Source organism: Varanus komodoensis, unplaced genomic scaffold (genome assembly GCF_004798865.1).
Source record: "Varanus komodoensis strain SLA01 unplaced genomic scaffold, ASM479886v1 scaffold1, whole genome shotgun sequence".
NCBI classification, from domain to species: Eukaryota; Metazoa; Chordata; class Lepidosauria; order Squamata; family Varanidae; genus Varanus; species Varanus komodoensis.
Window position 1 is genome coordinate 127204176 of NW_025335268.1, and position 14867 is coordinate 127219042.

Sequence of the window (14867 nt, forward strand, 5' to 3'; positions counted from 1 at the left end):
AAGGTGAAACGACAAGGCAGGATACTGAAAAGGCCAGTCTCTCCAATAGGGAGCCCAAGGACATTGACGGGGTGGTTAGGTGCCAAAGCTCAATTGGGGGCGTAGAAGGAGAAATATCAACAAACATGATTCAGCAGTGCCCATCCTTCTGGGTTGGCACACAGAAAGGTTCACAAGGGAAGCTTTGAATATTGAACAGTAGATGGGGTTCAAACATTTTGCTGGTGTATGCTCAGAGGTTTTGTTTACTAGCAAAAAAGATCACTAAATAAAGAAACGCTGATGTGCCACTTGTAGCTGTTGAAGGGAGACAAACCAGATCATGACAATTTTGCTTTAGTTGGGGACAGCAGAAAAGCAATGGCTTGTATCCGGTATCAGTCTAACTTAAGTCCCATTCATTTTATTCGGTCTAGTATAAGTAGGACTAACACTGGATATGAACCAATATGCTGCTGTTTCATTTACACGTGTTTAGGCTTGGTTACAAGCTTAGTTGCAGTAAGGCAAGGAAAGTGGGGGATTAAACCAAAGGCTTTGTGAGCAGTCCAGGACCAGTGCTAGTTTAGCATCTCTTAAGAGATTCTTCTACCTCTAACCTCATCTGCTTTTTCTCTGCTCCTGCCTCCTTAATGTCTTTTCCTTGATGGTACAACCCACACTGCAGTGGTAACCTCAGCAGTGCTGTCACCTGAGGACCAACACTTTTCTGAACCAACCAAACTGCATCTCCGTTACCACCTGTCTCTTCTCAGTATCTCTGTCACTCGAAATTTGTCAGCCTCTGTCCTTTTCTGTTCACTTCTGTCTTGAAAATCCTTTGTTCAGGATTACTTTATATAATGCACAGCACCTATGTTAGCACTATGTAAATATTACACTTGGGTAGTGGGTCTGAACTTGACTTCTGAAATATTGAGAAGTATGAAATCACTCTGAGAAAAAAGGCATACTAAATAGATTCTATTGACCAGCAATGCAGTCATATCTACTTCTACTCAGGCATAAATGCTAGTGAATTCAGTGGTATTGTATCCCAATACTGGTGATGTGACAACACCACCCATTGCACCTGAGGGCCACAGACAAGAGGGCAGGTTATGTTGCGCATAAAGCTCTAACCAATGCCATTCCACGGCTCCCTTCTCTAAGCCTCTGCTACCTGAAGCAGCCATTCCATTCAGCTTTGGGTGCCAGTCGGGATAAATAGAGAAAAATTCAGAGTGCAACCTATACATGTCCACTCTGAGGTAGGGCCGGCTCTGAGGATCAGGTTTTTAAATAAAACTGTAGACCTTCTTCATCACAGCTTCTTGGACCTGTTATAACAGGAGTCATCAGTCTTTTGGATCTGTGGGTATATTTAGGAATTTAGAAATTTGAGAAACTGATATGACCACCACCACAAAAGGGCTCTCATAGAGGATGTGGCCAGTCCCACAGTAGCCATCATGGGGGTCTGGCTAGTCAAAAGAGATTTGGTGGGGAGAGAGAAAAAATGAGGCTAGAGCTGGAGAGTTGAGCAAAAACTAGATTTAAAAAGGCGAGCGGGAGAGAAAGAAGGTAGCTGTGGATGGGGAAAAGAGAAAATAGTGAGGAAAGGGACTGGATGGAGAGAAATTACAAGACTAGAGAGAGTGAAGAAATAGAGAAAGGCCAATGGGGAAAGGTCCGTGCAGATGGAAGAATATTGGTGGGACCAGGAAACATCTCCTTCCTCTTCTTCTTTGGAATGGCTGATCTTCCTATTCATGAACATGCCATAGGAGATCCTAGCATCCTAATATGCTTCAAGTTTTAAAAATTAAAAATAAAAGTTTGAGAGGGGCAGGTAATGGAGACCTTCATGGGTGTCGTTGGAGATGTCATGGATGCACTGACTCCCCTATCCCTAGGTTACAGCTGAACAGCATTTACATTGCTTACCTCGGTGAAATTTACTTGGCATGGTACAAACGGTGTTTCAGATGTTCTGGGGTTGACCAGCATAATAGTAATAATAGGGATTAGAATAGTGATTGTTTCCCACTCATCAAATCAACATTAGCTTTCAAAAGCAATATGGTTTTCAAGTATGACATCATACATGCTATAGAACTGTTACCCTGGGATTCTAATTATGACATATTTATGAAATAGTACAGGGTTAAATTGTTAAATTCTATGAGTTACAAAGGTTTGGGTTTACTCAGTTTATATCACACCTGAGTAGGGCTGTCCCAAGACATTCTTCTGCCCAAGGCAGTCTGTCTCCCACCCTGCAGGTCAAGGTGCTTAGTACCCAGCACTCTCAGCTAAATAAGATGACTCAAGACTATTTTGCTGCTCAGCTGTGTTGCTTTTCCTTGGATGGTAAATGCAGGATGTTTATATGAGATCCCGATGCTGTCACAGGAATTTTAGTTGTATTTTCTTCCATATAGAATAGTTAATCAACAGTCAGAAATATGCTTTTAAAAATGGGTTTTCCCAAACTTTTAGGTAAAAATCTTTTCCACAATGGAAGAGAAATACAGGGCTAACTCAGTTTTAAGGGCAGTTACACATTCCAAAGAAGTGAGTCAACAAAATGACAGAAATTTTGTTAGTGAGCACTCCAAACGAGCTTAGCTTACATAAATCTGTGCATGATTGCACAGAAAAAAAATCTGATACTTTCTACAGTCCTGCAGTCAGCATGTGGGATTTCTTTCTGTATAAACATGGATATAATTGTGGCCTTTGTTGTTTCCTTGTGTATTGGGAATGGCAGATGCTCTTATGGACCCTATGTGTATTTGCATTGATAGGAAAAAGAACTAATATCCTTAGCAAGCTCCTTTACTTTGTGTGTCTTCAGAGCTTTTCACTATATTTATTTGATTGTGAAGGACCATGGAGGAGAAGTGTACAGAAGAAGTGTGCTTTGACTAGTTGTTCTGGAGTGATTTCAGCTGTTACAGATCAGTATTTGGTATGCAACACTTTAAAGACAAAGCAGCAGCTCCTTTGAGTTCCATTCTTCCAAAATCAAGCCATGAGCCTTTTGCTATGGGCATTTAACACATGCAGATCTTGAAATGAAGCCTCCAGCTGCCTTAGGATCCTGTCCCTCTTTGCATCTTCACCTTCCCCCATATGTCCTTAGTAGCTCACACTTGAGTTACGCTGCTTTAGCATCATGACTCTGGGCTTAGAGGAGGGGATAAGTATCCATCCAGCACAATGACTGTAGTTCACATATACTTGCAAATTAGTTTCACAATCCTATGCATGTTTATGTACAAGTAAGTCACCCTGTGTTTAATGACACTCATTCCCATGTTCAGACAGAAGAAAGGACTACAACCCCCAACGTGCAGCCATGAAGCCTGTATTTCTGTCTGCACATGTATAGACCTGCGCATTTAGCTTGCTAGCTGCTGTTCCAATGAAGGAATCTTGTGGGCAGATAACATTCCATTACAGATCAGAAGCCCCCAGAGCAATATATTATGGCTAATTAGATGTGTCTTCCAACAAAGACAAAAATAACCATCTATTTAAAGCGAAAACAAACAAACAATTATATAATTCCAAAACATTTTCATAAACTAGGACAACACACTAGGGTTTATCTTGCATGTTTTGATTGCTTTATTTGCTGTCATGAAAACGAATTTGCAACTAAGAGCTGAAGAATCTGATTTTATGCCCAGTTACAGCAGCTGCAGCTTGGATCAAAGACTAAGCCAGCCTGGCAATGCTGCTCATAGGTCTCTCCATTCAGACAGTGCCAGAAAGCATTTTTGTTGCCAGCTACAGGGTACAGACCACTGGCTTTGCCAGCACAGAAACCACTGCCACTTCCAGAGCTGCCACCGCTGGAGCCGCTGCTGCCAGAGCTTCCGCTGCCGCTGTCGGAACCGCTACTGGGAGCTGCCGTGATTGGAGGATTTGGCTGAGCAGGGGCTGTGCAGCCTGAAACAGAAGTGATGATCACAAACTTATACATCAGATCAGCACTTTATTCATTCTCTCCCGGGTATTCCGAATTAATAGTCAGAACCTTATGAAAGCATGGCAACTTGGGGAAACAAAAGGTCTTGACAAGTTTTTTTTGTCCCTCATTCCCAAAGAGATAAGCCAGACTTGTGTCCTTGCTGTGTCACAAAAAGCAAAACTGATTTGATTATGATTGCTCTGGACTGCTGCTCCATTTACTTGAAGCTGCATGAAACCTTTGCATCTCTTCTCAAACCCCACCATTGCTTTGAAGACCTTGGCTCAACCCTTTAGCCCCCATTCTCTGATGTAGCCTCCCGCAACCTGGTATGCTCCAGCAGTGTCAGACTACAATTCCCAACATGCCTCATTTGGAGGGCAGCTGTTTGGGGATGTCTGCTCTGATGTAATCAAGCCCATGTACTTGTAATTGAAATGACTGCACATTCTTTTCTCCCAGTTTAGCCTTGCCTAACTTCCTTCTGTTGCTTTTCCTGTATTCAATGTTAAGATTGTAAGCTCCTCAGGGCAGAAAGCTATCCTTTCGTACTCTGTAAAGCACCATACACTATAATGAATAAATAATGTATTACTGGTGTAAAGTGTATGTAAAATGGTGTATTATTGCTCATTGCACACTGAGCCTTCCACTAATTATGTTGGGGCATGAGAGAGAGAGACAGTTGCAGAAACTTTCATGGACAAGCAGGAATTTGAACCAGGACTTTCACATCCAGGTTTAACCTTCTAGCCTACTGTGCCGCTGAGGAGCTCAATGATGTATCGAGAAACTGAAAAATGTTATAAGAAGTATGCACCCTCTATTGTATGTGACACGGCTTGCATGCTTGAGCCATTTGTGTGTATTTCCTAACAGTATTTTATGTCCCACTAAGTCTGTGTTGTATCACCACTCAGAATATGCTGACCAACTACTGGAAAATAATTATTCGTTTAAGGAAGCTCTTTCTGTTTTTACTTACTGGCGCTTTGAAGTCCAAGGGCATTCTTCAGAGAGTTGATCAAGGGGTATTTGCCTTGGTTGCAGAAAGTTCCAGTGAAATCATCCAAGTCAATGGCCCAGACCATGGCACCTCCAAAGTTGTTCTGCTTCAGCCATTGAGTCTTTGAAGAAGGAAACAAAAATGTAGTCCCAAAGCTACAGAAAAAGAGATACTGGTATACGGATTCCCCAAAGGGAATGTATACACTTGTGAGATTGGATCTTACTGTACCTTAATATTAAAGCTCTTGATGTTGTCATAACCAAGCCACTCATTGCCTTTGTAAGCATAAGGGACATCTTGAGGAGCATCCCAAGCTTGAGTGGCTCCGTTCTTCAGGAAAGTGCAGATCTGCAAGGGGAGGAGCACACAATAGCTGAAATGCACCTGATGGCTGCGAGTGGCAACACATAAAAATGGTTTTTGATAATAAACATGGCAAGAAATTGCATTCATTGGAGTTGAATTGTGCAGAATTTTTCTAGCTTGTGAACTTGAGTCTGAAATTGCTTGTTAGAAGGATTCAGTGTCTTCCATGAACCTGTAATCTACTGTCCAAAACTGAGTGCAATTTAAATACAGAGTGAGATGGGTGTTGTCTTCTAAGAAGGAATTTTGAACCTTATGAATTCAGAATTCCGATTTCATATGCTGCCTCCAAACAAAAAATTGTGGTAATTCATTTTGTGCATGTCTATGTCTTATTACTTTACATTAGGCAGAATATGTTAAAGCAAAACACTGCCAGTAGCTTACAATCTACAATACTTTTCCAGAAGCATAATTTCAGAATAGTAGCCATTGTAGTCTGGTGGCACTATAGCAATTATATGGTTTATGTATACATGGAATCTCATAGCTAATTATATTTTATAATTATAATTAAAATGCATATTTGCAAAATTTGTATTGAAAACTTTACATTACAAAATGGGCTAACAACCCATTATAAATCTAGGCTTTTCTATGCACTCCTGCAAGCTTTATCCACTCCTGCTAGGGTGGCTGCTTACCTATCCCCCTAGAAAAAGAACTGCATCACCCCAAAGGAAGAAGAAACAGATTTGCATAAAATGTGCATGTGTTAATTTGTGTGTATATGCACATGTTCAAATAATTGCTATAATTAGCGGCTTCATAGGAAAAGCACTGACCAAATAGAAAACTGTCCTCTGTAAAGTGGGACATGGGCTACCTTACCTCCTCCAACCCATTTTCTGTGCAAAAGGATTCCTCGCCTCTCCCCTCTAGGGTATAAGTATGCCATCTGTGATGTTTATGATGTCTTGAGGCAAAGTTCTCAGTGATTGCCATGGAATATAACCTGGTCTTCCTGCTGCTGAAGACAAAAATCCCTCTAATTCCAAGCGTAGGAGAGTGTCACATACCTCATAGTAAGCCCAGAATCCGGACTGTCTTGTGTAAGGTCCTGCAGGCCCAGGCCCAGATGTGGGAGCACCAATGGCAGTATTGGATGGGTTGGAGAGAATGAAGGTGTGTCCATAAGTTGGGAATCCAACAATGAGCTTTTCAGCAGGGGCACCGTTGTTCTTCCAGTAGTTCATGGCATAGTTCTAGGGATGCAGAGATGAAAGTTTCTCTAGGGACTTATTGGTGATGTTCACTTGAATCAAATGTACTTTTTTCTAGAATATTGATTATTAGTTAATTACTCTCCCTCCCTACTCCAAATAAGCCATTTTTGAGTTGTGTCTCCCCAACTTAAGGGGATTAGACAGATTCATGGAGGATAAAATTCTACATGGCTTCTAATCACGATGGATGCCTCTGACTACCAGTTCCTGGGCAACAACAGTGGGAGGGACTATTTCCCATCACATCCTTCTTGTTGGTTTTCCATAGGAATCTTTATTGAGACACTTATGTGGCTATAAGTGACTGAGAGAGCATAAAAATAAACTCACAACATTGAAGTAGATGTTGCTACCAGTGTCAGTGGGACTTCTATACAGAGGGCTGTTCTCACCGGTGTATCCCTCCCAGGAACCATGGAAGTCATAGGTCATCACATGGAAATAGTCCAAATACCTGTGTGGGACCAAAGAGTGGAGCAAAATGGAGTTCAGGGTTTACTTTATATGTGATCAGTTTGCTCACTTGACAAGGTGGCAACTTGAACAGTGATATCAATAATGCTTATCTCTGCAGCACTTTAAAAATATGCAGAAAAATATTTTTCTTTATTTGATACATATTTGATTAATTAGTGATTCATTTAAAAAGGCACACAAACAAGCTAAGAAGGAAATAATACAATTAATTTGGTCTTAAGTTCAGAGCATTTGTATAACCTTTAATTATAGGAGATTCTGTTCATGTAGGTTGGAATCCTGCACAAAAGATTCTTCCAAAGAGAATCTGGATTCACTTTAAATAAGGGATGATATCCATGGCATGGATTAGGCAGTTTGTTGCTCAGGGCCTGTCTTTCCCAACTTGATGCCCTCAGTGTTTTGTGATAAAGTTTCAAAGATTCCCGATCATTGGCTATGCTAACTTGGACTGATAGGGTGGCAATCCACAACATGTGGTTGACCTAGGCACTATTACCATAGTTTTTGGAGTCTCGAAAGAGCCTTTCTCCATTGCTCCTATCCATACAGCTGTGCTGGTTAGTTTCCCTATATTGATAGGGAATATATCCCTATATATCATGTTCTCTTATCACATAACATGTAGCACTGCTTGTTTAATGCTCCTGAACATCATTGTTTGCTAGTCTTTCTGCTTCTATGGGAGTAGGGTCTTGTACTGTTTTATCTTCCCTTTGTCTTACAGCAATCCGCCCAGCCTGCTGTCCCGAAATGCTTGAAACATTGAGGGTCTAGCTGACTGGGAGGTTTTGCAAAATGATGGACAAGTGTTGGAGCCAATCCAACTCTTCCTTATCTCCATCCTACTGATAGGTCATCTTGGCTGCCAGAAGGCTGTGCCCTCATCTCACCAGGTACACACACTTTCAGAGTCTGTGGTCAGATTTTCTTGCCTGAAAAAGCTGCTACGACCATAGGTTACAGCCATGATACACTCCAAGACCAGAGGATTCACTTGGACAGTAACTCATGGGGTACCATGGAGCTCTCGCTCTCTGTTTTAAGGAGTTCTGGAGAAGATCAGTACGCTTCTGGGAAAGGACAGAGCTGAGGGATGAGATTGTGACACCCTATGTCATCCTCTTTCCATTTATTGCTGCATCAAAATTGCTGCTCCCTATGAAATAACGATCTAAGCTGCAGCCTATAGAATGCTGCTTATGTAGCACCAAGAAAGAGGAAATGCATCCCCCAAAAGGAGAAAAGTGGGTGCCAATTTGCATTATATTTTCATATGCAAATTTAAATAAACATTAACATTTTCATAGGTGCAAGTTTAGAAATTATAACTATGATTTAAGTAGGAATGTAAGACATCACAGCAAAGTGGGAAGGATTGACTAGGTGACCTGCATGCAGGTACTGACTGTGGGTGAGCAGCGAAGGCTCCCCTCTCCTGTCCCTCCCGGCGGGGTTCTTTTAAACCAGAAATCAGATGTGGACTGGATAGCCCATCAAGCAGAGAACACCTTCAAGCAGAGGTCTGACCTCTGTTAGCTTTCTAAAACCGAGATCTGGCTTCTGTAAAATAGGACAACTGGCCACCCTAGACTTGCTTAGGGCCATCATGCACAAGCCCATCTGAAATTATGGTACTCACTGGCCAAGCTGAGGAATTTGGTAGCCTGCCTGAATGTTGGAAAGTCCTGCAGCCACAGCAGCAGTGACCATGAGCCTGGGTTTATTTGTTTGCTGGGCCTCCTGCTCAAAGGCTTCCCGCATTTCCTATGGAAAATAATACATGTATAAATCATTTCTGTACCACTATATATAGTTACACACTCTTACTTTATCATGATCTCTGCTATATATTGTTATTTATGTGCAGTGAGACGTTATAAGGGTTTTAGCATGTCTGATTTAAATTACATTTAAAGAATTAAATTTCCTTAAAAGGAAGTCACATGAACTCATGGAAGTTTTGTTCGCATACACCCACACACACTGAGCATCAGATGGGAGTTTGTAGCATTAATGGAGTCCTGTTTCCTATCCTAGGGAAAACCATAGCGCCATAGATTTTTGCTACAGAGAATAAAATCATGGTGCAGCACAGACTGCTCAATAATCCATTTGCTTTCTTTGTTATTACCCCAAAAGAACAAGCCACCATCTGCAAGTGATGTAAATTAACTTTCTAGACTACCCACAGCTCTGTGCTCAAGGGCAAAGCATCCCTGAGTCCTTTGCTCAATGGGAAGGACAAGAGCCAGGATACATGCCTTCACCTGTTTGTGGCTACCCATGGTTTTTTTTAAAGCCCAGGTGCCTGTGACATGTGAGCCAGGTCCCTGAGTCATGCTGGCAACTGTAATGTAAGAAGCAATGCTTCATTGCTTGGACTTGGACATGCCCAGTGGAATTTTTTCCTTTTTTTCTTTGAGCAGCAGACCTCTGTGTAATAAACAGCTTTTGAAAAGCATCTCAGTTGAGTGAGGATGAAAAGCAGTTTGTCATGTGGAACAGGAGCTGCTGTTTGAGAAATACAAGCTTCCTTGGCTATGCAGAACCAACTTTGCGGCTCACTGGATCCCGGACAGTAATTAAATGTTTGCTCTCTGGGGTGTTTTCTATTTGGTTTTTGCTCATTTTAAACACATTGGCTAATTCTAGCTTTTTGTAAAGCTTTCTCTGAGCAAAGACTCCCTAAATGGAATCTTTTCAGGAAAACATGAGATCCTTAGATCTTAAGGGGGAGAATTTAATCTGCTCCTTCCCTTGTACTTGATAATGGTGCTTGCAGTAATTCTGCTGCAAATGTTCCACCATGTAACTAGCATCTATTTGAACTTATTTAACTGCAAATTCTGAAGGTGATAGACTATCCCACATACCTTAACCAGAACAGGAAGAGTTCCTTATCCTGAGCTGGGCTGCCTCGAGATCCAGGGTACTCCCAGTCAAAATCCAGCCCATCAAATTCATACTGACGCAGGAATTTGATGACTGAATTGATAAAAATCTGGCGGGTTGCAGAACTGGAAACCATTGCAGTGAATCTAGAGGAGGGGAGGGGAGGGGAGGGGAGAATGATGAGAAATAGCTTTGACTTGCACTCAGGAAAGCCACTCTGCAATAACAAATGCTATATTTGTTCTTGGTATTGTTTGTTCTTGGTATTAGAAACCTCAAAGGGCCATCCATTCCAAACCTCTTTCACAAGGCATGAGTCTCCCCACCCTCCCCACCAAAGATCAGCCCACGTAATCCTGAAAATTGTGTGCCACAATTGTATATTGAGAGTCCAGATGGCAGGTATCAAAGAACGAGTAATGGTAGAAAGCCCTAGGAACTGAACCAATTCATATGCACAAGGAAGCATGAAAAATGTCCTGTGCGTCTAGGAAATTCCACTTGCATCCCAAATAGTGGTGATGAATATTCACTCTCTGAGTTTTTGAGTCAAACCTTTCCACAGAGTCTTTCCAAGAAAATTATTATGGGCTTACGGTGCTGTTCCAAAATTCCATCCTCCAATAGCCAGAAGAGTCTTCAGTTGCCCATTCCTGTGCAAAGGGAATTAACAGAACCTGAGTGCAATTCTATATTCTTTGATTCAGCATTTTAATGATGAATATATTCCTGAGGCAGAAGGGAACTGATTGTACTTTAAATAATGACAATGCCAACTTCAGTAAGGTTATTCACAGAAGACATCCAGGACAGGACTCGTTTTACTTCAAAGAGAAAGTGCTGGAAATTTACAATTTGTTTTGCCTTTCTTTTCTCAAAAGGTGGAGGCTGGACATGGGCGACACAGTGTTATTTTCAGAATATTTTATGTCCTGTCTCTTTTCTTGGGGATCCAGTCCGAATGATGGGCTGTCATCATCATGCAAAGCATATGCAAGATTTGCCGAAAAAATATATTGGAGGAGGTGGGTCATTAGAACAAGTTGAGAGGCTCCTGCTCTGACAGAATGGTGCATTTTAATGGATTCAGTTGCTTTAAGTCACTGGAGAGGGACATCTAACTCCAGCTCCAAGGAAAAGCCCAGAGCTACACACCTGAAGGTGATATATTTTGAAGGATTTCACCCATAACCATGGTGACTAAGTCATGGGGGGGGGGCTTTCACACTTATTTGCTGTGTTAAAATTGTATTTGCACACAACATGGATGGCTATGAATTCCACAGTTCAATGGAATTGAAGCGGTATTGCATTTTCTATGCGATCAAATCCCTGGTGATGCCTGGTGCATTCTAGGTATGTTAGTTTTTGACTACAGTGGCTTCATTTAAAAGGATTCATGGTTCTTCGGTGTTAATTATGCAGAAACGTGTGGTTCAGAGTTGATCCACAGACTGCCTTAAACCAGGAACAGCTTGACATTGGGCTACTTACTGGTTCTTCAGTCCATTGAAGGATTTGTAAAGGGTCACATCATTCCATTCAATTGTGGTGATCTCATTGTTCTTCATGCCAGCAAATGCATAAATCAACTGGGTACACAGGCATGGGTCGATGTTATCAGGCATGAAACGTCCAGCGCCTGGTCTGTACTGGGCCCAGTTGGTAAAATAGCATGTCAGCTGGTAGGCAAAGCCTGTGATTAAGAGAAAAGCAGAGGTGGCAGTAGGATCCTACATTCCAAAATCAACCATGGTGATCCATAAAATAGAAAATGTCTTTAAACATGGATTAGTTGGCTACACCACTGAGTCCAGGCAATTGGTTCTGAGGCTCCATGAAGAGCAGCTGTGAGATAATTATAGCATGGGCTCAGCTCTCAGTACCGCTCTAAATCTCTTAAAGTCATATTGCGATAGAGTGGCCATGTGTCCTACTTTATAAAGAACAGTTGATGTCAGGTAGGGCAGTGGCCTTGAAGTTGTCCACCAGCAGTTAACAGCTGGACAGGAAAACGGGCAGCAGGCACAGAAGCAGCGGTTCACAGTCCTCCCAACTTATAGTGAGATGAACTGCGTTTTCTGTTAAAATGGTGATTGTTTCTGAATGTGTATTTCTATCTGTATAATGGGCACTGCAAATTTTATGTAAATATGTTCCTCTTTTTTTAAATAACGTGTAAGTAGCTACCGTAAGTGAAGATGGGTGCAATGAATGAGGATTGTGCTGTGCATGTTGAAGCATTCATACAATCACTTTACTACTATCTGTGGAATCTCGATTCATGTGAATTAAATCTCAGGTTGGAGATAAAGTATTTTGAGCACTTAATTTTCTAAGGCCATAGTGTAGATAATACTAGGCCATGCTTAGTTAGCGGAACAGCCAACTTCTAAAATTTATGCAGTTGTTCTTCAGGTGGAATGAAAAAGTTAAAGTCTGAAATTAGCTGACATTATCTCAATTGTATAGCGTATATAGTCACATCAGGATCTTGGCAGAACATAATTTTAAAAATATTTTTCGGCTCTCAAGGCAGGAAGGAATCAGCAAAGAAAGCTAATAGAAAGAAGAGGGTACAGACCATTAATACCACTACATTTCCATTGCTACATGTAGAACTGCTGCACAGGTTATCTTCTCACTTACTTTTATCTCATGAATTGAGAATAGGCAGATCTGTACTTTTCAGTTAGATTGATTTACCTGTTTTGGAAATTTTTGTTCTACTTCCTAGTAAGAAAACCCGTGACGTGGTGTTGAAGTGGCACTGGAGATGTTCACGCCCATTATTTTGCGTTCTACAAACTCATTACTTACCCAGCTGAGCATTCAGCAAAAGCACCAGACCTATGAGAGAAACATAACATCAAGAGGTAAGCCCCTGGAAGGGGATGTAAAATAGTATACTGTTTATAGCCTAAAGGTATTTAAATAGATGTTGAACCCTAAATTTTTTTATACTGCATAATAGCATCTTCCTGATATTTTACATGAGAAAAAATAGCTACATATCATGAATATTTACTAAAAATACTGTTGAATTTTTTAGTGAGAGTGCAGAAGGAGCAATGTACAATATCATTTGCAGGAAAAGGCAATCATCTGGATGTTTTTCAAGAGGACAAGTCCTTCAGTTCCCAGCATTCCTCAGCCAGTGTTGGAATGGCAGTTGTAGGAATTTTTCTGTCTAAACATTTCTTTTTATTCTCCCATTATTTTAATGTTTAATTGGTTTAATGGTGATTTTATTGTGAATTGCGGGATGTTGTGCAATTTTTATCTGCGCTTGTTGTGAACTGTCCTGAGACGTTAAGATTAGGACGGTCCATAAAAACTAGCAAGCTAGCTAGCTAGCAGTAAATAAATAAATAAAATTAGGATTATGTTCTAAGGGTACTGCATCACAGGTGTGCATTGACACAACAGAGGAAAACCCTTCTCTGTTCAGAATCCAAGTAGAAAAGGTGTAAGTTCTTCCAACTTTCAAATGTCTCTTATGTCTACCACTGCATGTAAAGGGCATCAGCATGGAGGAACTAAGAGTGCTGATGCTGGATATTTTAGATCAGCTGTTTGCTGGCAACTTAATGTCCCTTCTTTTGAACATCAAGTCAGAGAGCCTACACATTGAACGGTTGCCCCTGTTCCATAGGAGAGCCAGTGTGGTAAGGAGAGCCGGTGTGGTGTAGTGGTTAAGAGCATGGGACTGGGACTCAGACGATCTGAGTTCTAGTCCCCGCTCGGCCATGGAGCCAACTGGGTGACTTTGGGCCAGTCACAGACTCTCAGCCCAACCTTCCTCACAGGGTTGTTGTTGTGGGGATAAGATGGAGGAGGAGAGATGATGTAAGCTGCCTTGAGCCCTTTGTAGGAAAAAGGCAGGATATAAATCGCAATATAAAAACTCTCCATTGTTCTTGCTTTTGGAATTTTGATCTCACAATGTTCTCCCTTACTGTAATAAGCCACCAAGATACTTCACATGCTGAGAGACCCGCTATCAAATCACTTTCGAAAAGTCAACCTTCCTCAGCCTGGTGTCCTCTTGGTGTGCTGGAGCACAGCACCCATAATCCCTAGCCAGCATGGCCACCTATTTATTACATACAAACCTTGGGATTGTATGGCACTGTACTATACCTGGCTGCAGCATATTCCTGTGCATGTTTAATTCAAAAGTTAAGTCTCACTATGTCCAGCACAACATACTTCAAAGTAACTATAAGACTGGCGCCTCAGTCGTATCCCAGACGAACCCATTCAATGAGCCACTGCAGTATAAAGTCACATAGTTCCTAATCAAGTCACATTCTGCAAAGTGATAGGAAATCATATAGACTTACCAGTAAGGAGAGTCAGCTTAGCCATGGCTGAATCTGTGTACCACTCTTACACGGTTTCACACTGACTTTTATAGGTACAGCATCCTCCTACCATCACATGTTTTTTCACCGTGAATGACAACCAAAAGGCCATTCAGGGGCGGGTGGAAACTAATTGTAGTTAATGGATTAACGAATGGATATTTCCACCTTGCCTTTGTAATATGACATTTTCTTTCTAACTCATTCTATATTTGTCTTCCATCATGGAAATGGCAGCCCTAAGGTGATAACCTCCTAGAGATTATCACCTTAAGGTGATCCAATTTGGGAATGTGTGTGTTCTAGATGAAATTAATAGTAGCTATTATGTTTTTAATTATTTTAAGACTATTTGTATTGCTATACAAATAGCTTTTTCAAAGAATATGATTGTGGAACGTTAGTGGAACTGCTTTAAGGTAAAGTTACTTGAAAGTGAATTTTAAATGTGTTCTATGCTGTACTTGCCATATATGATCTAGATAATTCTGCAAGAGTTGTTTTTGTTAATTCCTGGGAATTCGCTTTTTAAAATTATTAAGTATTAAGCTTAAAAGTAATTGAAG

The 14867-nt window shown here is 41.1% G+C and overlaps 1 protein-coding gene across 1 annotated transcript; it reads right to left on the reverse strand.

Annotated features, from left to right (window-relative positions):
- Positions 1–3667: 3667 nt before the first annotated feature.
- LOC123034152 (acidic mammalian chitinase-like) lies at positions 3668–14305 on the reverse strand. Its single transcript, XM_044451314.1, has 11 exons — positions 14281–14305; positions 12755–12784; positions 11429–11630; positions 10531–10587; positions 9912–10080; positions 8682–8806; positions 6893–7016; positions 6356–6541; positions 5199–5318; positions 4947–5088; positions 3668–3939 (listed from the first exon to the last, which is right to left on the reverse strand). The coding sequence occupies exons 1-11, from the start codon at positions 14303–14305 to the stop codon at positions 3668–3670; spliced, it is 1452 nt and encodes a 483-aa protein (XP_044307249.1).
- Between the last annotated feature and the right edge of the window lie 562 nt (positions 14306–14867).